The sequence below is a fragment of the Dipodomys merriami genome, unplaced genomic scaffold (assembly GCF_024711535.1).
Source record: "Dipodomys merriami isolate MVZ:Mamm:240054 unplaced genomic scaffold, mDipMer1.0.p SCAF_156, whole genome shotgun sequence".
Classification (NCBI taxonomy): domain Eukaryota; kingdom Metazoa; phylum Chordata; class Mammalia; order Rodentia; family Heteromyidae; genus Dipodomys; species Dipodomys merriami.
Window position 1 is genome coordinate 182,962 of NW_027202893.1, and position 26,453 is coordinate 209,414.

Here is a 26,453-nt window from a genome sequence, read left to right on the forward strand (position 1 = left end):
GCAAATTCAGATCCAGAAAGTGACACTTTTTACCTGTATTGGGTTTTGTACACTTTTGAGATGATCTTGCTTTACTCCTTTTAGAGAGAAAGAAACAGTTTAAAGAAGAAGATGGAAAAAGAAAGAGAAAGAGAGGAATCTCTGAATATATTTCCATATTGAACTTGAGAGCTTCATAGTTCCAGAACTATGATAAGAAATTCACCAAAGCCTCCTTTTCATGATTCTTTTGGCAGCACTGGGCTGCCTGACCAGTTTTAGACATTTTTTCACTTTTAATTTAACTGTGTAAGTAGTTGGTTAGAAAATTATACAATCATACGATATTTTCACAATAAAAAATGTATTAAAAAGGAAAAGAAAATTGTACAATCATAAGAATTTATATGTTTGGATCATAAATCATATGGTTCCACAGGGTGAGGTGAGATAGTTCTATATTTTGAAGCTGAACCATATGAATAAAAAGTTATAAAATGTTTTAAAGTATTAAAACTTTTTAATTGGGCAAATAACCAATTCTTTCAGTATGCCAGGTTATGCCAGGATTTCTAAGTGATCTAATTCAAAAGGAATGGGAAACTCTCTCTCTCTCTCTCTCTCTCTCTCTCTCTCTCTCTCTCTCTCTCTCTCTCTCTCTCTCTCTCTCTCTCTCTCTCTCTCTCTCTCTCCCTCTCTCTCCCCCCCCCAGTAGTATAGCATTAAAAATCCAAGTAATTGGCAAGTGAACTCACCAGTGGCCCTGGGGCCTCAGCCATCATGGTCAACTTTGGGCCTCATCGCTGGGTTCATAGACTTTTCGCTGCATAATTTGTTTTGGATATAACTGAGCAGAAAAAATGATGGAAAGCTATTTGCCTCATGGAACAAGAGTGTTATTTAAATGGGAAATGAGACCCAATTAAAGTTAACCAGAAGTAAAGACTGTGACTGAATACGGAATGTTCATATTTTAAAAGGAGAAATAAAGATGTTATCATTATTTAATTTGACAGAAAAATGTAGATAAGATGCCATATTTGTCCATTGAGAAAAATAGAATATGATGAAGAAAAATTTCAGAAAAATTGAGCCTTTGGTTGCCTGTTACAGACATAAAATTATATATAAAGGTACTTGTAAAAGAATGGTATATTCCAATTTTATGTATCACATACTTTACATTTCAAGACTTTCCTATCTTCTGCATTTATTCATATAACTAACAATATTTATTGAGTACTGGTATGTGCCAGGCACCAATGATGTCATTCTAGGCAGGTTGAGGTTTATTTTTTGCTTTCATGGACTTGCAAACTGATAGCAATCAAATGGGCTGCTAGGATATTCTGATAAGTGCTACCGAAGTTGAAAATGAATAGAAATCACATAAGTGGTGAAAATGCAAGCAAGTATCTTGAAAATTCTGGGAGCAAAGACTTACAAGGTAGTGTAAGCACAACTCTAGCAGAGTCCAAAATAGCTAGAATGCAATGGAAGAGAGAATAGTAGGAAGAAGAAAGGTGTGCTGGGATCAAGTCCTGAAGGGCACTGGGCACCACAGTAACAAATCCCTAGGTGTTGCCCTGAGGTGTTACTGATATCATTCACTAAAATGGGAAGTGGAATGCAGCCATGCATGCTATTAAAACAGGTTGTACAGCCATAAGAGGAACAGTATAATAATACTGTTCCTTGAGCTTCCTTGAAAGATGGAGGATTCTGGCTAATATATGATTATTACTTTGAGGACAATGATACTGCTAGGTGTTACCTAAAAGGAATACTGGAGCATTTGGACTAAGTCTTATTTGCAGAATCATGTCATGAGATGACAAGGCACTAGGCCTGTTACTCTCTTTCACCAACTAGTAAGATATCCACAATGCTACTAACCAATGTGGGAATGGATAGAGCAGTAGTGCAGTATGGTTAATGTTTTGAGGTCTATGGTTTCACATTAATGTAAAGCACTACATGAAGATTGGCCTTACTATAGAGGGATTTCAGTGCTTTCAATTATTTTTGCTAGTTGCACCTACATTGCAAATGAATTTGCCTGTTTGTGTTTTGCTTTATTTTAATGTTTTATTTTGTTTTAATAAAGCAACTAAGCCATAGAGAATGTTTTAAGGAATCAAGTAGAGGATGTAGCTTTAAGTGTAATGATTCAGGTGTCAGTGGTTCATGCCCGCAATCCTAGCTACTCAGAATGCTGAAATCTAAGGATCACAGTTTGAAACCATCCCAGACCCAAAAGTCCATGAGACTCTTTTTCTTTTTCTTTCTTTTCTTTTTCTTTTTCTTTTCTTTTCTTTTCTTTCTTTCTTTCTTTTTTTTTTTTTGGTCATAGGGCTTGGACTCTAGTCCTAGGCACTGTCCCTGAGCTCTTCAGCTCAAGGCAAGCACTCTATCACTTGAGCCACAGCACCACTTCCTGTTTTCTAGTGGTTAATTGGAGATGAGTCTCAAGGACTTTCCTGCCCAGGCTGGCTTTGAACAACGATCCTCAGATCTCAGCCTCCTGAGTAGTTAGGATTACAGTTGTGAGCCCAGCCATGAGACTCTTACCTCCAATTTACCACCAAAAAGTCAGAAGTAGAACTGTGGCTCAGATGGTAGGGTTGATAGCCTTGATCAAAAAAACTCAGGGACATTGCTCAGGCCCTGAGTTCATGCACACATGCATGCACACCTGCACACACAATGTAACAATGAAATTCCTCTGTATAACTAATATAAGCTAATTTAAAAATATATAGTTTTAACCTAGGCCGTTTGCTAGCTAATTTAATTTGTTCATATTCTTATTTCTCCTATTTCTAAGTTCCTTTTTATTTCTTCTTGACCGCTCTGTCCTTTCTAAAGATTCATTATATCAATCTCTTTGAGTATGCTTTTTTCCTTTTAAAATTAAAAAAAAAATCTTGTTCTCCTCTTTTCCCTGCTCTACTTTCTCCTCCTCCTTTTCCTTCTCTTCCTCTCCTTCCTCTTCTTTCTGCTCCTCTTTCCTTTTGCTCACCTTCTTCCTTTTTCTCCTTGTAATAGAATATGAACCCAGGGGCTTGGGTGTGCCAGTCTCTACTATCTGAAGTGTGCCCTTCTTTTAATCTTCAAATTGATAAAATTAAGAGTGTTCGCAAAGATCATATCTTATATATCATGTTCTAACACCAAATTGTCACCAAATATAAATATTTTAAGTACATTTCATTTGAAATACCCAGACTTTTCATTTGTAAATTTCTATCCTCCTGTCCACTGTTAAGCCATTAACTAACATAACTAATTGAAAGTTGTGTTAAGTTTAAAACACAGAAAGTAATGTCTCCCTAAACTTAGTTTAATTGTTCACCAAACCACCAGGGAACTTAAAAAATAAAGTTGAGTTATACGATATTTATTTTGCGAGGAAACAATAAAGAATTCTAGGAGTTCAGAGTTAGATAGGATTAATGAGGTTGATGAGGTTTGGGTTTGGCTCAAAATAGAACTTACACAATCCTGGAAGTATGACTCAGAGTTAATAAAGTGACTAGAGGAGTCAGAACATAGAAAGTGGAGAAAAATGAGAGGAGAAAGCTTACACAGTAAAAGCATAGGTTAAGAAAGGGTAAAGAGGACAGGATTGTTAGAGAACGGGATTGTGAGAGTGGTCATTTCAGATGGACATGAGAGCTTTTTAAAAAAAACAAAAGCAAAAACAAACACCTAATTCTGCATGCTGGATGAAGTTCTCTAAAATGCTGCATAGTAATAATCTCTTTTTCCTCCAGAGAGCTGGAAAATGCCTCTCAGGAACTAGTCACGTGCCAGGTGTGCTGGTTAAAGCAAGTTTTGAATTACTCATTTGGGGTCTTCTTATGGCCATATTAAAGTGGAAGGCTAATGGTATTATTGAGCAATTCCTAAGGAGTTTTGAGTCCAAAAATAGCATACAAGATTTCTAATTTAAACTGTACTTACCTTTTAATTTGGTGTTGCAAAGAAATGTTCTTGATTTTAACAGAGGACTCAATGAATGATACTTGGCAGTGCCATAGTCTCATTAGCATTATAGGGAACCTGTGATGTTTTACGTTACCTGCCAAATGCATTTTTATTTCTCCAAAGGTGATTTCATAGACAGATGGTCACTTAGAATGTTTGCTGTGGCACACTGGAGGAATTAAAGCTGTAGAAAATTATGTCTGGCATAGAAGGGATCGTGGAACTAGACTAGCATTAGCTTAGTCACTTAAAAAATAACTGAACACCGCCCCTACCATCCCATACAAGGCAACTGCAGAATTTTTGTCACCTCTTTCCCTGTCTTTTTCAATTCTTTGTGTACTGATTTCTCTGACTCCTTTTCTCACAGGTTTTTTTTTGTTGTTGTTGTTCCTTCTTAGGAGATTATTTTCTGTGAAGGGACTTGTACTTAAAAAGTAAATAGAGCCCATGTGATATATATATATATATATATATATATATATTTATATATATTTATATATATATGTATATGCATATATATATATATATGTAAAGTGGTGTGTGTGTGTGAGTGAGTGTGTGTGTGTGTATCCAAGCTGGTTTCGAACTATGATCCTCAGATTTCAGCCTCCTAAGTAGCCAGCATTTCAGGTGTGAGCCACCAGCTTCTGGCTTTCCATGTGTTATATTAAGATATGCAATGTACCATTTGATCTCATGATTTTTGTATAAATCTTTAACACCTAGAAGTAAAAGTACAGCTCTGAGGATTATGGTGACCTACGCTCTCCCTTTCTTACCTCTGGTGAAGATGATATTTTATTTAGCCAGGAACGTTGATCTAAAAAGTCACTCGAAACACTTCATCAGCTTTGGTACATGAACCTGGGCAATGACACAGATCCCAGCATCTTTGCTTGACCCAAATCTTCTGGAGCAACCCAAATGCTTCCCAAAATGTTGGCACAGTGAATAGAGAAATTCAGGTTATTTTTATTCATGAACTGAGCAAGTATTTAGTAAATACTTAACATTCAGTGATGGAGACATGGGTGAAAACTATAAACTTGGTCCCTAGTTCAAAGATGTAGAAGTAATGTGAACAGGCAACACTTAGATTTCAGTGTGATCAATATTAATTTAATGAATAAGTGTATTCTCTGAGCACAGAATTTAAATTCCAGTGCTTTTGCAAAGGCACAGCCAGAGTTATATGTTATTATAAAAGAAAGCCAGAATGTACTCTACTATAAATTCATATCCTCCTCTTTTATAGCCATTGAATGGTTTTTAATAATGAAATAATAATTTCTCTTTATATCTTGATTTAAATGATTATATCTCTTAAGACTGCTGGATCATAGTTTAACAAAATAAACACCAGGAAACAGGTTTGTGAAAAAGGGTAGAGTGGGGTTAAGAGGACGGGGTAGACAAATGAAGAAAAGAATAGGATGAGAATACAGTAAAAAAATTGGATTGTTGAATGGCAACTCCTTTATATAACCACACACACACACACACACACACACACACACACACACACACACACACACACAATATATATATATATATATATATATATATATATATATATAACTTCACAGAAAAAGACTGTTAACAGGTGTCTTTTATAAGAAAGAACCATTTAATTGCATTCTCTAGACCTTTGTTGTTCAGTAACATTCATTAAAATTCAATTGTCCAGGCATCCCAGAAACATTCTAAATAGTCAGCCTCAGGTCACTGGGTACCATCTTAGACAATGCAGATGAAGATCATTCCTGTCATTACAGAAAAGTTCTGTTGGACAGGGGTACCTTTTCATGGCTCTGTAAAGCAACTGAGATCCCTTTGGAACATGAGTGACAGTAGTGGAACTCATACGATGCAGAGTAACAGCAATATTTAACCTTATATCAACTTATTTCTAATTAATGGGATTGTTTGATTCATTTTGTTGCCTATATAACCAAGAAATAATAAAAGTTGAAAATTCCCTTTCTTCAAACATCTAAAGGACTAAATCCCCATATTAGAAAAACAATACATAGCAGGTAAGTAGTGTCCTTCAAAATCTTCTGGAAACCACACTTAGCCTCCCACAAAAACCATTGCATCTCAGGATTTACATCAGAAGACCAGAGTATTTAGTTTGTAGTTTTCTGGGATCTTCTGTAAGTAGATTAGCTGTAAAAACAGAATTTTTTTTTTTCAAGAGTGGAGAAGTTCAGCTGTCCTGTAGAAGCTTAGCTATCTCATCAAAGCAATAGTAAGTAGTACATTATTACTCTCATTTTTCCTTTCTCCATGCTATCTCCTTCCTTTCCTACATGATGTGAAGAGGAAGCCTGGGGTTTGGAAGACATACAGTGTATTTGAATTCTGGCTCCGCCATTTATTGACTTTTTGATCTTAGATAAATATTTAATATCTCTCAGTCTTAGATTCCATCTCCATGAAAAATGGAAGTAGGGGTAGCTGTCTTGATCTTAGCATGGTGCCTAGCACCAAACGTCAATCTCTCTTTTCTTGTTTGGTTCTCTTGTTTTCTTCTCTTAAGTTCTAATGTTGTTATGCTTGACTGCCTGGACTTAATCCTGTTGATATAGTTCAGAAATGAAGGTTTTACTTAAATAAATACATGATGCATGCTTTTTATTTTTGTTACAGTTACACCCTTCACCTCATCAGCCTCCAGAACAACTGGAGGAGAGGGTTGTTGAAAAGGGATTGTTGACAAGGCTTTCCAGCCCAAAGCCTCAGAGCCTGTATACTTTAATACAAATTATATAATCTGATTATGATGGTTATATAGTTATTTTAGAAGAAGTCTGGTAAGATTTAATCTTGATTTTACTGAAACCAAGATTTATTTTTACATTTTTTAAAGTAGTCAAATTAACTTTCTAAAAAGGATAATGTTTATAATATTGAAAATGTTCCAGGATTGCTTGCCAAAGTCAGTTTGGCAGTCAGATTGAGTGAAGGCCTATTTTATTAGGGGGCCTTCTTTTAGAGAGTCTGTTATAAATGAACCAATTTTAGAGCGTTTTGCCTCACAGAATGCACTACACAGTCTATAATACATTTTAGAATATGAGGCTTAGTCATCTGTTACCTTAAAATAAATTTCAAGAAACAATACCTTCTTTATTTCATAACATTTAGCATAACATTTTGAATGAAGCAAATATATCTTTAATTACCTCCTTTCCTTATTACTGCCAGTTGTTTAGCAGGTACTGGAGAGTAAAGAAAAGAAAAAGAAATAGTTCAAGTTTTCTGTTTGGTTATTTTTTTTTTTGGAAAGGCTGTAAAATATTTGGCAAAGGGTAAAACTTAATTTAAAAAAGACATTGTTATGGATCAGTTACCTCTCTCATGCCAGGAAAAAGGCCATTGTTATCTACTGGAACTTCTTTCCAAACTTAAGTGGATTGTTAGGTGTAATTTAAAAGGATTTATAGAACTTAACATTTACAGGAAAATCTTGGTTACTATATTATTTTGGGATACTTTTCAGCAAAACTGACTGTACAAAGTACGTCTTTTTTTTTTTTTAACCCAAACCAGATATTTAACTGACCGTTTGGTATTTCAGAGTCTGAAATATATCCTAGTATCAGTAGCTTATTCAGAATTCAGTAAATACTTGTTTAGTGAGTGAATGAAAAAAGTTTCAGTGTTTTAAGTTTAAAAGTCCATATACTTAAATGCTTAAAGCACTTCATGAACTTAAATTGATCACTACAATCACAACTTGTAGTCAGTTAAAAAAAGAATGATTTGGGCAAATAACTACTCTCAGTTGTAAGAAAATAAAGTTTAGAGGGTATGTTATATGTGTGTCTCAGAGGAGATGGAATAATACAAAAGCTTAGAGGAAGCATCATGGGAGATGACAGAATGCTGAGGAGATGAGAGTTTCAGCTGCCTGATATATGTGAGCAAACCTGGAGGACCCCAGCCGGGATGGGGACAAAGCAGCTGTCTCCCTTGTCTGGAGTCTGTCGGGACATTCATCTTATTCCACCTTTGAAAGACAATATGCCATAGCTAGTCCAAGAAGATTACTCTCCCAAATGGTTTCTGGATTTTGTGTAATCATCAGAAAGAAGTATATCAACTACTTCATATACAGCATAATTATATAGCTCTATATAATTCTAAGCTTGTTAAACCATTTTTTCTACACTGTTTTGAATCTTCAGGGCCTAGCAAGATGTCTAGTCTTTTATAAATATTTAGAAATAAATTGTTGAATGAACCAACTAGATAATGCATATCAGTCAAGCTTTTCTTATGGAGAGCTCAATTTTATGCTACGATAATTTGATAATGAGAATCAGGCTGTCTGGTGTAAAACACATAGTTAGATGTTTCCCAGATAGTGGGAAGAGGTGTTCAAGGATTCTACTACTAAATTATTGTTGTTTGATCTGTCTTTGGAATACAACTTCCTCTCCTTTAATCTTCACACCCCAAATGTACTTGTTCCTGACTTTAAAAAACAAACCAAAAAAAAAAAAAAAAGAAAGAAACATAGCCTCACTGATGAAAAGGAGTGAAAGACAGACATACAGTCTACTACTCCCATAGTGTTTGGGCTTCTTTTATATTTGAGTTTTAGATCCCTAACTTTTAGTGGAAAGGTGTGGATGGCACAAGGGACTGTGGACACCAGAGAGAGCCAGCGTGTAAATAACCTTTTTTGTCAATGCTGGCTGCCTCTAGGATGTTTACTAATTTAGAGTAAGTGACGTTATGAATGATCAGTATATTACAAAATTATTGGAGGAAGTGTTCATTTATGTTTTTTTGGATTTGGAAAGCAGAATAAATTGAGAATTCAAAACCAGACTTGATCCATATTGTAAATGAATTGGCAAATTCATTTACAATATGTCAGTTTCTTTCCCATATTTGAGTTACAGGGGCTCTGCTACTTATCAGTAGTTTGAGGTTTAACTATGATGTTTTCTATAGGAATGCAAGCAGTATACTGTGTTGTAGTGTAGTGTACTATCTTGTTGTGTCTTGTAGAAAGCAAAGATAGACATGTAAGCCCATTCATTCCGTTGGACCCAATTTATGTGTCTGTGGTCACCTGGGCGTGCCCACCTCCTCTTTCCAACACACACTGCTTTTATTATGTTGCCTCTCTGCTCAGAAACCTTTCCTTTCCCCAACTTCCTTGACATGGCTTTAAAAGTTTTCCTTCAAGAGTGGAGTGTGTTTTATAGGGGAGGGAAGAGTAGCTCAGGGAGAAGGGGCTCCTGAGCCCGAACACCGAGGCCTCCGTGAAGGAGATTGCTCTAGCTAGTAGTGGGATTTACTTGCAGATGAGAAGTTTTACCAAGAAATGATGGTCTTTGTGTCCTCTTCTTTTTTTTTTTCCTCCTAGCTAATACTAAATATTGTGGGGTTTTAGGTCTTATTCTGAAACTTTGTTTTTAAGCTGCCAGCAGTGACCCAATACATTACCAGAAACTAAAACTACATCTTTATAAAATAACCCTTAAGAAAGGGTTTTAACTATGATTTAATTGTTATAGAGTTTCCCTCTAATAGAGTTAGACTCTATATTGAGCTCCAAATTATACTTTTTTTTCCTACTTCTTTACTCATGGCCTCCTCCTACCAAAGCTTAAAATTTTCAGTGAGTAACCTTTGAGACTGGTGAGGGTTTTGACTTGAGCTGGGTAGAATCCATTCCAGCATTCCATGTTCTTAAGTTAGTTAAGTTTAATAAGGCTTTTCTGGCCTCCTTATGGGCTTTTCTTGGATCTCTTATTAATGATTATTATTCACATATTATTAAGAACCTATGTATTATATTCTCATTAAGTATGTTTTGTACAGGGCTCACAGCAACATTCTGGCATGGAAAGGCTTGAGTTTAATGGTAAGTACTTTATAATTCAGTGTAATCTTAAACTGTAAAACACTGAGTTGTTTACTTTGTAACCTCCAACTAAAACCATGCAAACTTAACTTCATAGGTTAAGGAAGATTTTTTAAAAATCAAAGCTGCTTTTCAATCCCTTAAAATACTTTAAATATTTTAATTAATCAATTGTCCCTTTCAGAAGTCTAATTGTTTAGTGATATTTCTATACTGCTGCCCCCTCCAAGAAAGAAGAAAAAAAGAGAGAAAGAGAGAGAGAGAGAGAGAGAGAGAGAGAGAGAGAGAGAGAGAGAGAGAGAACGAAAGAAAGAAAGAAAGAAAGAAAGAAAGAAAGAAAGAAAGAAAGAAAGAAAGAAAGAAAGAAAGAAAGAAAGAAAGAGGAAGAAAGAGAGAAAGAAAGAAAATTCTTAGAGTTCCCTTCAGGAATGTATATTGTGGGACCAAGAGCCATGTGGTAATTTGACCTTTTATAGTGCCTTTTTACCCTATAACTGGCAGAGACAAAACATGTTTGAAAATGAATTTCCCATGCCCTGCCTTTCTCACCTTTCAATAAACAGCAGAATAGCCACCTTTTAACTATTGATCTAGCAAGGCCTTTGGATGAACACATCTGTAGGAAAAATAGTTAATAGGAAATGACACCTTGAGACCCTCAGTCCCTGTTATCCCCACTCTGTTTTATACACACGATTCCTCCCTTGTTGACTCAAATAACCAATAGCATCATTTCTTGCCTGCTGCTTAGGGCCACTCTCAACTAATAAAAGAAAAGTTTCTTATTAAGCTAAATGGAAAGTGAAGCTGTTGCAGTCTGATTTGTTACAGCTCTTGGAGTAGTTTTGAGTGTGTGGGGGATAGGCAGACATCATGTACATTACATACAAAGTGTTTTTCCTTTGGAACAGATCCCATAAGCGTGCAGTATTACTCTGTGGCATTTCCATCAAGTAGACATCCTTAACTTTTAGGTATTTGTCTTTCGCCAAGAAGTTTTGGTGGCGTTGCCATGGGGATTTGTAAGTATGTGCACACTGCACATTTCTGCCAGTGTTTTCTGTGGTCTTTTATTGTATCTTCTCAGCAATATTCCTCATGTCTTTAGTAGAAAACTGCAAATTATTTAATAGCTAAATTGGAAGCAAGGTTTCTTTTTAGCTAATTAGTATCCATTAAATGCTTGAGTGGGTTTTAAAATAGATGCAGTAAGACACAACAGCAGGAATTCTGCTGTCAGACTGCCTTATTAATGATTATCATCCACAAAATATTAAGAGATAAAGATACATGCAAGCTCTAAGCAGTTACTAATCATGTTAAAACATTTTTTATTGTCTGCTTTAGATTGGCATATTCCTATTTGTTATAACTAAAGAGAATTCATACTTCCATGTTTTAAGTTAGACATTGACTTTTTTTTTTTTTTTTTGGTCAGTACTGGAGTTTGAACTGAGGGCCTCATGCATGGTTAGGCAAGTCATCCATCCAGTCCTCTAACACATAGATAGTGTCTATTAAAGATAGAGATGGTCAGAATTGTGGGTCTGGATAGATATTGAGAAAAACAAATTGAACAAACATATTTGGTTGTTGATTAGTTTTATTTGGTTATCTTTAAGTAGAACTGTTTAAAGTATCCTATTTCAAAATTGACATTAATGAACACTTTGAAGCAATATTTTTCTGTCACATAATATATCAGTTTTACATGAGAAATAATCAGCTATAAATGACTTTTATGTTAATTATGTATCTAATCATGTAAACAGAAATATTTCATTTTACCTCAACATTTTAATTTAGGTTACTTAATATTCAAAGTTTTATATTCTATTGCATATGAATCTCATGTAAAAATTTGTGATTTTTAATAGCATGACCTTTCTAAGGTTTTTAATACATTTATTGTTACTTAAAACTGTCCCCAAATAATATATGATGATGGCCTGAGTTTAAAGATCTCTTAAAACTTATAAGATGACACTTTGTCATGAACTGTACTTATGTCCTGAGTGAAGAAAGTTAACTGAAATGGCATTAAACTGTAATTAAAATTTATAATGACAGCAAGACATCAGGCATGGTATTACATTCTACATGCATTTTCCAATTTAATCTTGAAAACAACCCAAGGAATTCAGTGCTACTATTGTCATTTCCATTATATAAGAAGAAACCAAGCTCTGAAAAAGTTGAATAGTGCAATATTCATTCAATAGATAATGGTATACATAGAGTCCTGGTCTCTCTGACTGGAAACTTCCTTCTTAATAACATCTCTGTGAATATTAAAGAATTGGGGTTTTTTTTTTTGTTTTTTTTTGTTTTTTTTTTTTTGGTGGTTGTGGAGCTTGAACTCTGGGCCTGGGCACTTGTCCCTCAGCTCTTCAGCTCAAGGCAAGCGCTCTACCACTTGAGCTACAGCGCCACTTCCGGTTTTCCAGTGGTTTATTGGAGATAGGAGTCTCACAGTCTCTCCTGCCTGGGCTGGCTTTGAACCGTGATCCTCAGATCTCAGCCTCCTGAGTAGCTAGGATTACAGGCATAAGCCACCGGCACCCGGCAAGAATTGGGTTTTATTGTTGCTTTTTTTGCTATAACTTAGTTTCAGCAGTAGTTCAAGAAATAATTATCAAATGCTTCCTATGTAGTAGGCAGGTTCATTCTAGTGATCATAGAACCAAAGTGACACTTATCACAAAAGTAATCATGAGGAAACAAGTGACATGTCTTAGGCTGCTGTGGTAATTTTTGGATTATGTAGGCAGCATCCTGATACCGTTGCCTCCTCTAGACTCTGAGGAAACTCCCTAACTTTGCAGCATGTTTGTGTCATGTCCATGTTACACTTAAGCACGTTAGCTAGAGTGGGACACACAGTGGGTTCTGAGTGCACTAGCAACTAAATAAAATTTCACTTTAAATGTAGACAATATCAAGATCTTGGATCAAGATCCATGCCCTTTAAAAATGTTACTATAAAGGTGATGTACGAAGGGGGTTGCAGTTACATAAGTCTGAATACATTTCTTGACAATGTCATCCCCTTCCCTTGCTCTGTCCCAGTTTTTCCTTCATCCCCACCCACAAGTTGTATAGTTCATTTTCAACATAGTGTCCAGTGAGTAACGTTGCTGCATTTTTTTTGCTCTTTGTCCTTCTCTTTCTGTGTTATTTTTTTCAAATCAGTGATGAAGTTTGAATTAGGGCCTTATTCTCAGTAGGTAGGAAAGTATTCTGCTACTTAAACCACACTCACAGCCCCCTCCCCTTTTTTTGGCTTTACATATTTTTCAAATAGGGTCTCACATTTTTGCCTGGGGCTCTCCCAGTGATCTTCCTCCTACCTGTGCCTCCTACATAGCTGGGATTATGGGATTATGGGTGTGCACCACCATACCCAGCCCCCTAGATCTATGTCCTATGAGTCATTTGGATAGATCTTGCTACAACTACAAAAGAAAGTATCAACTGGGTCTTCCCTTGAAAATATTGCCAACACTTCACTTTAAGTATTTCCCTATTTTAAACTAATCTGAATTTTAATTATCTAAAGTTCTACTTAAACTTTTAATGTGTTAGCCAAAGCTAACCTCTGGCAATAAAAGCCTTAGGCTGATTATATCTGGAGGAATGATATGAATATTAGTTGGGAAGAGGTACAAAGGACTCCGGGATATTGATATATATCTTGAACCAAATGTAGCCACCAAATGGTGATTACATAAATGTATAAATATGTGAATATCCACTGGACTGTATGTTTCACTTCTATGCCTTTTACTGAAGGCCCCACTCTCTAAGACCCCATCCTAAAATTTCTTCCCATCTTCTTGGCCAATCTATGTACATTTGAAAGGCAAAGATAATTAATTTTTATGTGTCTAGTATGGAGTGGGAGAGAGGCTGGAGGCAGGTGGAGGGAGGGAGATGATGTTCTTTCTTTGATGACATCATCTCTTCTTCATAATTAACCCAGTTCCACTCTTGAGTTTCTACCTTGACATTTATGTTTATTTCTTGATTTGAAGATAGCAAAACTAAGTGGAATTGTGATTTCAGAATCTTAATAATAAAAATATGGAGTAGTAATTTGTGACAAGATCACATCTGTGCACAAATCTTGCCCTCTTTGCTTTCCTGCTGGCGGCTCTGTGAGCCTCCCACCTTCCTAGTTCAGTACTGGCGAGCAGAAATTATATCTTTTACTTTTTACTGCTCAGCAAATGCTTAGTGAATTGGAATTGGGGGGGGAGGGTGGAGAAGACATGACAAAAGGAAAGATTTAATACTGCTGAGAAAATAAAGGGCTGTCCTTGGGCAGCCCTCCTTGGGGAAAGGAGTAATACATCTTCCCATCCCTCTGTCAAAGATGTATGGTAGAAGTAAACCAAGATTGCAGAAAGATTTAAGTTTTCCATCTGGAAGAGCCAGATTTAAGGTCAGGAAAAGGAATAGAAAGGGTGATTTGAACATTTATGACAAAAGCCCTTGGAGTCTCTAAATTCATAAGGCCCTATCCTCTCCCCCTCTTTCTCCAATACATTGACCTATGACATAAGTCTGGGAAGGCTTAACATGCTCAGTTGGCTTGGAGGTATATGTGAATTTGCTATCTAAGAAATAAAGTGTGCACAAGGAAGCGTAAGGGAGTTCTGCAATTGACTTGAAAGCCTTTCACTAGTTCCTCTCGGATATTTGTTCTAGACTGTAGTTTAGCATGTACATGCCATGGAGAATTTGGTTGGAGCACATTTAATCATCTCTTCTGGTCTTTACTAACTGAAATTGTTTTCAAGTTACAGATGTAACACTATGAACTCATTACTTCTTTAAAGGGATCTAGGATTTCTTAAGTGTATTCAGTCCAGGAAATTGCCAGCTTTAAGGCCATGCTATTTTCTGAAAATAATTGGTAGACAGATCAGTGGATGCACTCAGACAAATGAAACAACTCATATTATGCATAAAGCCTTAATGAAGAAAAATCCTTGATAACTTAATGGGCTTTGGACTTCTACCTAGCTTCTCACTTTAAAACGAGGCCAGGCTAAAATTTTTGTTGTCTGACAAGTAAGGAAATTATGAGCAATTCCTTTTTAGGAGGTCAGAAGACAGAAAATAGATTCTAGATTCCCATTGCTGTTTAAATCAAGTTTTCCAAAACATAGCAGACAAAACAGTAACTGAGAGCTTCCATGAACACAATTATAATCCTGAAAACAACAGTCTCAGAATCTATATTCATCCTCAGGTGAACAGCTGATACCAGATAATACAAAACCATAGCCTATGCCAGGACAGATCTGGACAGTTGAGTCAGACCCTGGAAACTCCAGCTCCTTGAGTGTGCCATGAGTCGCTTGCTGGTCGCACAATACTGGATGCTATATATTTTGTGGAAATGGACTTTTAGATTCTGCGTTTCCCCTTAACACAAGGCTTTACAGAAGGTGAGAACTGAAATATCACAAAATAAAAATCCTAGATTCTAGATCAAGGATATTAGAAAGGTATTAGAAAGGAATGTGGATATGACCATATAAAATGATGCTTATTGAAATGAACTCCAAGGAATGGGACCAAGAGATTGTTTTTTAATTGTATGGTTTGCAGTTCTTTCTCTTTTTTCCCCCCTTTAGTTTATTCCCTGTTGTCACTTTTTAAATATCGGTACCCTTTGTCTTGTATATAAGTTTATCTGATTTGGGAAAGGGAGAGGAAATCACAGAAACAATGAGACAATTCAACAATGATACTTACTAGATACTATATGGAAATGCACTTTACAACTTGGGAGCCAGGAGCCCATGGCTCACGCCTGTAATTGAGGCTGACATCTGAGGATCCCAGTTCAAAGCCAGGCTGGGCAGGAAAGTCTGTGAGACCCTTATCTCCAATTAACCACCAGGAAACTGGAAGTGGTGCTGTGGCTCAAGTGGTAGTGCACTTATCTTGAGCTGAAGAGCTGAGGGACAGCACTCAGGCCCAGAGTTCAAGATCCATTACCAACAACAACAACAACAAAAAAAAACAAACAAAAAAACCTTGGGAAGGAAGGGAATCAGGGGAAGTAGGAGAAAATGAGGGAGGTAGTAACACTTTATCAAAAGAAATGTACTTATTACCTTACTTATGTAACTTTAATCCCTCTGTATGTTACCTTTACAATAAAATTTTTAAAATCAAAGTAAAATTTAAATGTAGGTACAAGAAATCATGTTGAAAATGTATCACTAAGTAGGAAGAGTATCTACTACAGTTGTAGTGTCCTATGTCTTTAGTATACTCTAAATTGGAAAGATGCATGCCAGTTATAAAGCATACAATAATATAATGTGATTATAATTGTGATTTATGAAGAAATTATGATATAAAAAGGAACATTATATGGAACTAAAATCATGTTGTCAAAAGATTTGAAGTTCCTCTAAAAAGTTCATAATTCAGAGTGGTTACATTTTAGTATGCATATTTAATGTCTGTCCATTTAGGTACAAAGGCAAGTGCTGAAAGGAAACAGATTGAGAAGATTTACAGTGGTTTTATTGGTGCAGTGAGGATGAGTGATTTTCCTTCATTTTTCAGTCTTTAAGAAAAATAAAACCAACATTAAAACCAAAAAAATACCTCACCAACAATTTGTTCTTCTTTTGAAAATTAAAGTTTACGTATTTTGTCATGATGCTGGGGATTGAACCCAGATTACATGCCAGAGGTAAACAGTCTACCACAGAGCTACGATCCAACTCAGTATATGGTTTATGACAAATGAACTATTAAATGAAAAGCCTATCAAAATTGATGTTTTTTGATAATACTAGAGTTTGATCTCAGGGCCTTTTGCTTGCGAGGCATGTGCTAATCTGTGGAGCTACACTTTTAGCCCTCCCCCCCCCTTTGGTGCTAGTTATTTTTAACATAGGGTCTCACTTCCTGTGCAGGTACATGCCAAGACCACAGTCTACCTTTTTTAAGCTTCTTATCTAGTGCATTTGACCATGCCTTGCTTCTTTCCATTGAGATAGAGGCTGGACTTTTCTGCCCCAAATGGCTTGGAATCATAGTCCTCCTAATATCTGCCTCCCATGTAGCTAAGATAACTGTTACATATCACCACACAAAGCTATGGGCTTGAGAAGGGGGTCTCAAAAATTTTGCTGTTTAAATTGGCCTCCAGCCATGATCCTCCCAATCTCAGCCTCCTTGATAGCTAAGATTATAGGCATGAGCCACTGGCCCTCAGCCTAAGGTAAAATTTTTAAGTTAAAAAGAATGTCTGCACCTACTTTTCTGAAATAGTAGAATGACAGACTCAGGAAACGTGCTTTGGACCTTTAAAATAGCCCTTTAAACTTAAGCACTCTTTCATTTTTTTCTTTTTTGGGGAAAGCCTACTAGGTTGACAAACCAGATGATTCCTGACCATAGGTAACTGATAGCCAAGCATTATTTCTCTCAGCATTTCCACTTCTGACACATAGCAGCACAGATGTGTGATTGACATCCATCTCCAAGTTCATCTAAAGTTAGCAACAGAGGAGCAGCTCTGCCTTACCCTTCTGCTGAGCAATGAGACTTCTTTCACTAACCAGTTCATCTAGCTATTTGAAAAGCTCTTCAGATGAAGAGCATTGTGTTTGAAAGCAGTTAAGAAACACTATCGTTTACCTACATTATGGGAGAGTCCTTGATACTGACTATTCACACGAAGTATTAAAAAGTTTGATTGGAGGAAACAGGTTCATCAGCTGTTATCTCAACAATGTCAGAATACCACGTGGTTCAAATATTTGGCAGTCTGAATTATCTAAAGTTCCAGGAGAGCTGGAAATGGTAACACATGCTTGTTATACCAGCACTCAGTTGGCTGAGGCAGGAAGAACATGAGTTTAAGGCCACCCCGGGCTTACATAGTGAGTTCCAAACCAGCATGAGTTCCATGGTAAAGACCTTGCCTCAAAAACAAGTAAACAGACTTCACAGGAAAATGCCAAGAATTTCACAACAGGAAAGGATCTTAAAAATAATTTAACCTAACTCTTTTACTTTACACATGAGGAAATGAAAGCTAGAGGTTAAAACTGAGTTTGGAAACAGGTCTTCTGACTTCTCATTTGTGGTCTTTTAAGCACATTATCCATAGTATAAGTTTCTAAATATTGTTTTTACATGGCTACTTAGGCATAGATAGATAGATAGATAGATAGATAGATAGATAGATAGATAGATAGATAGATAGATAGATAGACAGATGATAGACAGATGGAGACATATTTATAATAGGTTTTATAACTACGTGTAAATACAAGTGAATTTAAAGTTTGAGCCAGGTGGAGGGCATTGTTCAAAGGTGGAGGTGTGTGCTGAGCATATGTGAGGTCCTGTGTTCAATGCCCAGCACCACCAAAAAAGAAAGTGAAGTTTTATTTTTCCTGGTGGCAGAGTGTAACAAGGACAGCACACAGCTTGAGAACATGTGGCCTCAGCATGGAGACCTTCCCTCATTTTTGACAGAAAATTCTTGTGTGTCCTTAGTCTAATTCTTTTAAGCTGAGTTGATTTTTGTTTTCTCATGTTAATCTTGAACTTTGTAGAGAAAAACCTTTTCTATCAGGATTATTTTATTAAAACTGACTGTAAGAATTATACTTTGCAAAATTTTGCTTTGCTCCAGCCTTTATTTAGCTTTTAAACAATGAATTACATCTTTCACAGGTTTTAAAAATATATATTTTATTGTAAAGATACTGTACTGAGGGGTTACAGTTACTCTTTCACAGGTTAAAAAATGTTTTTATTATCTTTAAGTAGTTATGCAAGGGAGTTGCCATTCAGTAAAGCAGTTTCTGAATATAATACATCTCATCAGTGTTACCCCTTTTAACATTCTCATCCACCCCTTCCATCCCACCCCTTGCCTTACATTTCTTAGCTTTTTAAGGATATATATTGAATTGTTTGTTGCCCTTTAACGAAGCAGTTTATCTATATAACACATCTTGATTTAGTGTAGCTTTTGACAGTTACATTTTTTTCTTATGGTTCAGGGGGTGGAACCCAAGGCCTCGCTGTGCTAAGATAATTTTTTTCCCATTGAGCTATACCTACATCCCTCAAAAATTTATTTTTTAGGTTAAAGATGAGAAAGCCTAGTTAAGGTAGAAAAATCAGTTTCACTAGAGTATCCTTAAAATTGTAAGTAAAGCATTTCTTTGGCTGTTGGAGGACAGCCTTCCCCAGTGAAATGAAGACATTACAGCAGCTGCAAGGTATGTTTTACCCTCCTGGAAACCATCTGGCTACAATGGATTTTCATTCTTCTTTCACTCCTCCCCCCTCTCCCCAAGTTGTTGTTGTTGTTTAACAGATATGACTTTTAACCTTCCAGATTCAACCTTATACAATACTAAGTAATTTTGTAAGGGCAAAGTAATTCAAACTGTGAGAAATAAAGTCAAGGAAGATGAGTAGTGTCCAGTGCCACATCTGTAATCCTAGCTAATCAGGACGCTGAGATCTGAGGATCATTGTTTGAAGCCAGTTTGGGCAGGAAAGACTGTGAGATTCTGATTTCTAATCAACCACTGTAACACCATAAGTGGAGCTGTGGTTCAAGTGATAGAGTGCTAGCCTTGAGCAAAAAATTTCAGTGACAGAGTCCAGGTCCTGAGTTCAAGCTTTAGGAGCAATACCAAAAGGGGGGGAGGGGCAGGAAGGGAGGAAGGAGAAAGAAAAAGAAGAAAGATTATGGTTCTTATAAGTTTGATCTTAAATGATAGTTCTTACACTGAGCAAAATGTAGACATTAAAAATTGAAAATTAGCAGATGTTATTATTATTATTATAAAGGTGATATACAGAGGGCTTACAGTTATATAAGTCAATGTCACCCTTGCTCTCTCCCAGTTTTTCCCTGTCCACAGTTGTATAATTCATTTTCTATATAGAGAGTACCACTGCTGCAATTTGTTCACCTTTTGTCCCTCATTTCTGTGTCCCCTTTACCCTCTCGAAGACAAATACTAACAAACAAATGAGATTTTAAAAAAATACAAGGGAAAAAAGCCACGTGATTCCATCTCCTGGATGTGTTTATATTTTTAATCTCTGACTAAACTGGTAAAGGTCTTACTAGTTTCCTATTTTATATTCAGCTATGAGCAAGTATCATTGACTTTTATAAAGTCAAGCCTGCAGGTTTCTAGTGCTTATGAGTAAAGAGATGATGTTACACTTCTATTCTACATGAGTCTTCTGTACTTATTTCCTTAACTGATGCTCGAATACTATATCCAGAGAAAGTAGTAGAACTTGAGATCATTCAAGAAGCCAGACACTGGTGGCTCATGCCTATAATCCCAGATAACCAGGAGGCCGAGATCTGGAGGATTATAGTTTAAAGCTAGCCCAGGCAGAAAAGTTTACAGGACAGCACTCAAGTTAGCCAGCAAAAAGCAAGGCTTGAAGTGAGGCTCAAGTGGTAAAACTCCAGCCTAGCAATTGTGAAATCTTGAGTTTAAATCCCCTGTACCACCAAAAACAAAGATCATGCAACTGACAAATTTTAAGGCCCAGATTCAAAATCTACCTCTCGTCAGTTGATTTTTTTTGTTTGTTTTTTTTGTTTTTTGTTTTTTTGCCAGTCATGGGGGCTGAACTCTGGGCCTGGGTGCTGTCCCTCAGCTCTTCAGCTCAAGGCTAGCGCTCTACCACTAGAGCCAAGCACCACTTCCAGCTTTTTCTGCTTATGTGGTGCTGAGGAATCGAACCCAGGGCCTCAGGCATGCAAGGCCAGCACTCTACCACTGAGCCATCTTCCCAGCCCCTCGTCAGTTGATTTCAAGTTTGCTGTTCTTTTAACAGTGATTTCTTCATATTCACAGTATTTATTAAGTATATGCTAAACTTCTTTTCTCTAATTTTTACAAAATATTTGGTGTTTATCAGGTGCTCTTTAAATTTGAACCTCCCATTGCCAGCCTTTTCCTCCCTTCTAGCTTATTTGGCATAGGAGTTGGGCCTCAGTTCACTTTTTTCTAGACATCATGATAAGCAGCACTTTGAAGTCGACATCTCTTAAGCATTCAGGAAATGCATTACGCAAGGAGTTGTGGTTAATGTCGTACTTTACATCACTTGACACAGACCATAAACATTTAGCTCTGGTGCATGAAAAATGGCTTTGAGTCCAAGCTTAGCTTATCTCAGGATATCTGTTTCACAGTCACGATAAAGCCCAAGTGTGCCGGTGATGATTCATGGAAATACTTAATGATGAAGAATGGCTTTGTTTTTGTTGGAAATCTTGTAAAGTATGTTCATGAAACTGTGGATTTGTTATTTTGAGATATTTTCTTCCTAACATCCCAGTAAAGTACTGTAGTTATTACTTGCAGAGTGTCCCCTTACAAAAGACAGTGTGGCACAATCCAGTGTATGACTACAGAGACTCAAATGTGCTTTCATTTATGACTGCTGTAAGTTCAGAGTGTATTTCTTTCTTTGCATCTTAGTTGTTTAGAAACATAAAAAGCCATTTCTCATAGGCTTCATTTTCCTGAATGTGAGAAAGAGTTAGCTGGGCGTAAACAAATACAGCAGTGGTACTCACTAAGCACTATGTTGAAAATGAACTATATAACTTGTGGGTGGGGACGGGAGGGAAAAATTGGGAGAGAAGGAGGGAAGAGGTAATATTGTCCAGAAAACAATGTACTCATTAACTGACTTAAGTAACTGTAACCCCTCTGTACATCAACTTTATAAAAACAATTAAGAGATTTTGCTCAGTGGAAGAGTACTTGCCAGACAAATGCAAGGCTCTGAATTCAGTCCTCAGCTCTGGGAGAGAAAAATAAAGCTATAAAAGACAAAACAAGAACAAAAAAACAAGGCAACTATAATAACAATTAAAAACTAAATTTAATCAATCAATTAATTTAAAAAATGAAGAGCTAGTTAGAACTTACAACCCTAACGCTGTCCCTTAGTATTAATTCTGCAGGTGAGTCAAGAATAGAATCCTTCAGACTGAAGGGAAGTCTTTATGTTTCAGTATTCTTATTCCCTTCTTCCTACAGTTTCCCTCAGTCTTCCCAAAAATGATTAGAAGAGAAAAAAGTGAAAGTCATGAAGAAAGACCATTTATAACTTTTCCACCCTTTTTGTCAATTTCCTGTTAACTTTTCTCTTCTTAAATTTCTTTTTTTCTATTACCTTTCCAACAATTTCCCTTGTCCTCTGTATGTCCTCCCATTATCTCAGCACACTGTGCCTCCCACTCTTTCTGAGAACTTTACAGTCTCATTAGTTGTTCCCTGAGTGACATATGTGCACATACCACAGTTCACTGGTCATCAGAGTACAGGGGCCAAGGTTCTCAACTGCTGTAACTGGTCTCAAGCGTGAAGTGCCAGGGACAATTTATTACTATGAGTACTTGAGTTTGTAAGTGCTTTTTTTCTAAAGCAGATTTGAGCTTAGCTCTAAAATAATGTGACTAGCACTGCTTGCCTACAGAAATTCTTTCTTGAGTGGGAAAAAGTGACTGTTGTAGTCTGCTGTCAGGGGATTGTGTACAACCCCAGCTTATCTCAGCCACAGTCTGTGGGAGTAAGTTGGGAACATGCAAAGGTCACTATTCATAGGCTTTTTCTCCACATGAAATGATGAAATAACTAAATCCCTAAGGAAAAAAGGAACAGGCAAAGATTGCACTTACAATAATTATTGCTTGTTTGGGTTTGTTTGTTTGGCTGGGTGGGAGCTGACACCATTTTGACCATTTGGGATGAAGACAGCTTTTTTTGACCCTGGGGATAGAAGATGGTTTTTCTGTCTAATAGAGGGTTAGGTTTATTTTCTTTCACTAAAGTTGTTAATTAACACAGTTAAAGTGAAGATCATCTAGTAGGTCTTTATATTAAAAAGATATTAAAAGAAGCAAATCTGACAGATTTTACAAATAGAGACTACTTTTGATCTAGGAAAGTTTGGGATGATTTCCTTGCTTTACCCCCCATTCACATGTGTTTTCTAAGAAGAGAAACACAAACAGATTTTAAAAAGGCAGCTGTAAATCAACCAGGTTTCATGCTCTACCTGCAGTGTGGTTTGGGTGTTTCCAACATCTGTTTCTCGTGTCCATTAGTGTAGGAACTTCAAAGGGATCTGATGTTTTCCCAAGAGGTATCTTTGTGGTAGCCTCAATTTTTCTTTTTCAAATGATGTTGACAATCTCTACATATTGTCACAAATGTAACATTAAGTGAATCTTTGCTCAAACAGAAAGAATGTGATGAATCCATAGCTGTTTGCATCTCTAGGGATTAAACCAGTCACAACAGATCCATGAACTTCTCAGAGAATGTTTATGCATCAAACAGCAAACACTCATTTTAAATACCTAGTATAATATAATCCAGCATCGTGTATCAGAGTTAATATTTGAGTTCTAAGAATAGCAAAATGTGTTAACTGCCCATGGAAATCCAAGAAGTACCTTTGAAAATCTGTCTAGCTGGAAAACTGGGAGTGAAAAATTAAGATTATAGGTAGAAATGATTTCTATACATAATCTTGTTATGTGCCTTACTCTCCCTCTGTGAAAGTAAGCTTTTTCTAATAGCTCAGTAATAGCATTAACCTCAGTGTCCAGACAGCATATACTTTCAAAGTCTCTGTGTAGTTGGGGTAATGGTTGTCTAATTCCATGAAAATATTTTTTTAAATCATTTAATGATACACTTGAAATGGAGGAAATGTATGGTATGTGAATTATAGCTCAATAGTACTGTTATATTAAGAAATCATTGTATAATTATATTTGCCTTTGGAAGTTCTTTGGTAGATTTATTCAAAAGGCTAAATGTGCTTCATAGTTTCTCCAGGGCACTTGGTATAGAGCATGCTTCCAAGTCCTTCACCCAGCCCCATGGTTGTCTGTTTGCTTCATGCAACGAACCAAGTGCTCTCCCCTGTCTGCACACTTCCACTCACCTACATACCAGCTGAGGCCCTGAGTGACCAAAGGGAAACCGACTGGTCTCTAAAAATGGAACTGGAAAAGAACTGGAGTGTGTTTTCTCTAAAATTCTTTCTAGAGCTTGCAATCTCTGAAATTGTGGCAAGTCTTGATTCTGATACTTTTAATGGGCTTAGAATCATCATGCTAACATGCAATAAAGCATGAAATATGCAACATCTGCATCTTCCATTTAAACAGACTAATACAAAGTATTCTAAAATGCAAAAGGTAGGAACACTTTTAGTCTCATTCATAATTACAGCTGGAGTTAGATAAATAATGTTTTTTTAATTTTATTTTTATTTTTTTATTTTTTTATTTTTTTGGGTCCGGTCATGGGCCTGAACCCTGGGCCTGGGCGCTGCCCCTCAGCTCTTCAGCTCAAGGCTAGCACTCTACCACTTGAGCCACAGTGCCACTTCTGGCTTTTTCTTTTTGCTTATGTGGTGCTGAGGAATCGAACCCAGGGCCTCAAGCATGCAAGGCAAGTGCTTTACCAGTGAGCCACCTTCCCAGCCCCAGATAAATAATTTTTTAGGCATGAATGTGTGTATCCTAAAAAATATAAATAGGCAAGAAAAGTAAGAAAGAGAACTTCAAGAATTCCAAAGTAAGGTTTGACCTGTGGAAGGAGTAATGGCTTGAAGTAGAAGATTTCAGGTCACTCAATTACTCCAAAGAATTTCTGTTTATATGGGTTGTTCCTGACATGTACCATATTGCTATGAAGCTGAAATTTTTAAAATTATTTAACTCATTAAAAATAATAGGCTTATTACATGTTAACAACATTTTTCATAAAAAATAATTATATCAAACAGTTCAGTGAGATTGGTGTCATTTTGTATTTCTGTCAAGCTGTGATGTGTGGCAGCAGATTCTCATATGGCAGACAATGTATTGTTTGAAATTTATGAAGTATGTGGAGGAGATTTGGGCTTACACAGATATATACTGGACAAGAGCCTTTACAAATCCCATGAAATGGTTTCAGAAACTCTCAGTGCTCTTCAGATCACACTGTGGGAATCACAATACTGGGAATAGTAAAACATAAGTAGTAGATTTTGTTCATTTGAAAACTCACCAGGCCAGTAAATAGGGGGAATGATGTGGTAGGCATAAAGACTTTGGAAGTTCCAACTAAGTTATTTTTTAGACAAGTCTCACCATGTAGCCCAGGCTGGCCTCAAACTCATAATCTTCCTGCTTCAGTCTCCTGTGTGCTGAGATTACAGTTTGGGATTATATCCACTATGCTCAGATTGGAATTTCTTCAAATTTGTGCTATATATTTGGGTAGCAGGGTACGAAGAATGAGAGGGAGTAATAGCACAGCCTGGGAAAGACATGATTTGAAATGCAAGCTCATATTCTTTGGAACAGATTGTGATATTGATATTAAAAACTGAGAGGTAAGATACAAGGACAGCTGGTATCTTGAAAATGGAATTGAGTATTTGTGTTTGTTCTTAAGTGTTGGGATTCCCTTAATGAATAAGGAAATGGCTTGGATTGGAAGTTTAGATTGGAGATGAGAAGTTTGTTGGTGGAAAGGAGAACGGATCTTTTAACTGGAAGCTGGGGAAGCTTTGAGTCCATTAGGAGCTGGGGATTCAGGTTTGGTCCAGGAAGGTACTGCCTCCCTTGTAGCCCCTGGAGCATTTGTCTACTAGAGTGCACTGTGGCCAGCTAGCAGTGTTCAGTCCACACATGCTCAACGGCTTCCAAATGGTTGTGTATTTTAACCCTTCTGGGATTCTTCATAGGAGAACTGACAAGTAAACTGTTCATAGCCTATCTAAGTCTCTATCATGTGCTTGTATGTATGATATGAGGCTTTGTTTCTGATTAATTTGCCTTTGTTTATTTTTTTCCAGGCCATCCAGACCTTTCAAGTTACCAAAAAGGTAAACTAATTTGGTTATCTTATTAAATGATAAACTCAGTAACATTTCCCCCCCTCCTGTTTCCTGATTCCCCACATTTTCATGCTCTTCCCACCTTCTTCGTGTGTGTGTGTGTGTGTGTGCGCGCGCGTGCGCGCGCTGTCCCTCACCTCTTCAGCTCAAGGCTATAGTGCTCTACTACTTGAGCCACAGTGCCATTTCTGGCTTTTTCTGTTAATGTAGTGCTGAGGAATTGAACACAGGGCCACATGCATACAAAGCAAGCACTCTACCACTGAGCTACCTTCCCAGACCCTTCATTTATATTTTTTATGAAAGGAAAATAAATTATCTGTGAATTAACTGCTTGAAGAATCCCATATCTCCCAAAGTATTCTAAATGTTATGATGGATTTTTTTAGGCTTTAAATTCTCTTTGTGTTTAATCATTTATATTTGTTTACTTATTTTGTAGTGCTTGTGATAAATAGGCTTTTCATAATTGTATTTGTTGAGGGATACTGTTCTGTTAACCACCATGACTTAAATTCATGATAGTTCATTTCAAATGAACTATTTGTTTTTTCTAAAAGTACTGTGGCCATATTAAAATGACTGTATTATTTCATATGGACAATTTTAAGGTTCATATATTAGTTAGAGAAAATTTAAA

The 26,453-nt window shown here is 36.6% G+C and overlaps 1 protein-coding gene across 10 annotated transcripts in view; it reads left to right on the forward strand.

Annotated features, from left to right (window-relative positions):
- Nucleotides 1-26,453, forward strand: part of LOC138827442 (protein dispatched homolog 1-like) — a 165,286-nt gene that overhangs the window by 108,386 nt on the left and 30,447 nt on the right. For all 10 annotated transcript variants that reach the window (XM_070022937.1, XM_070022933.1, XM_070022934.1 and 7 more), the window contains one exon: nucleotides 25,772-25,801. In XM_070022937.1, coding sequence (XP_069879038.1) covers nucleotides 25,772-25,801 — 30 coding nt within the window. The remainder of the gene's footprint in view (nucleotides 1-25,771; nucleotides 25,802-26,453) is intronic.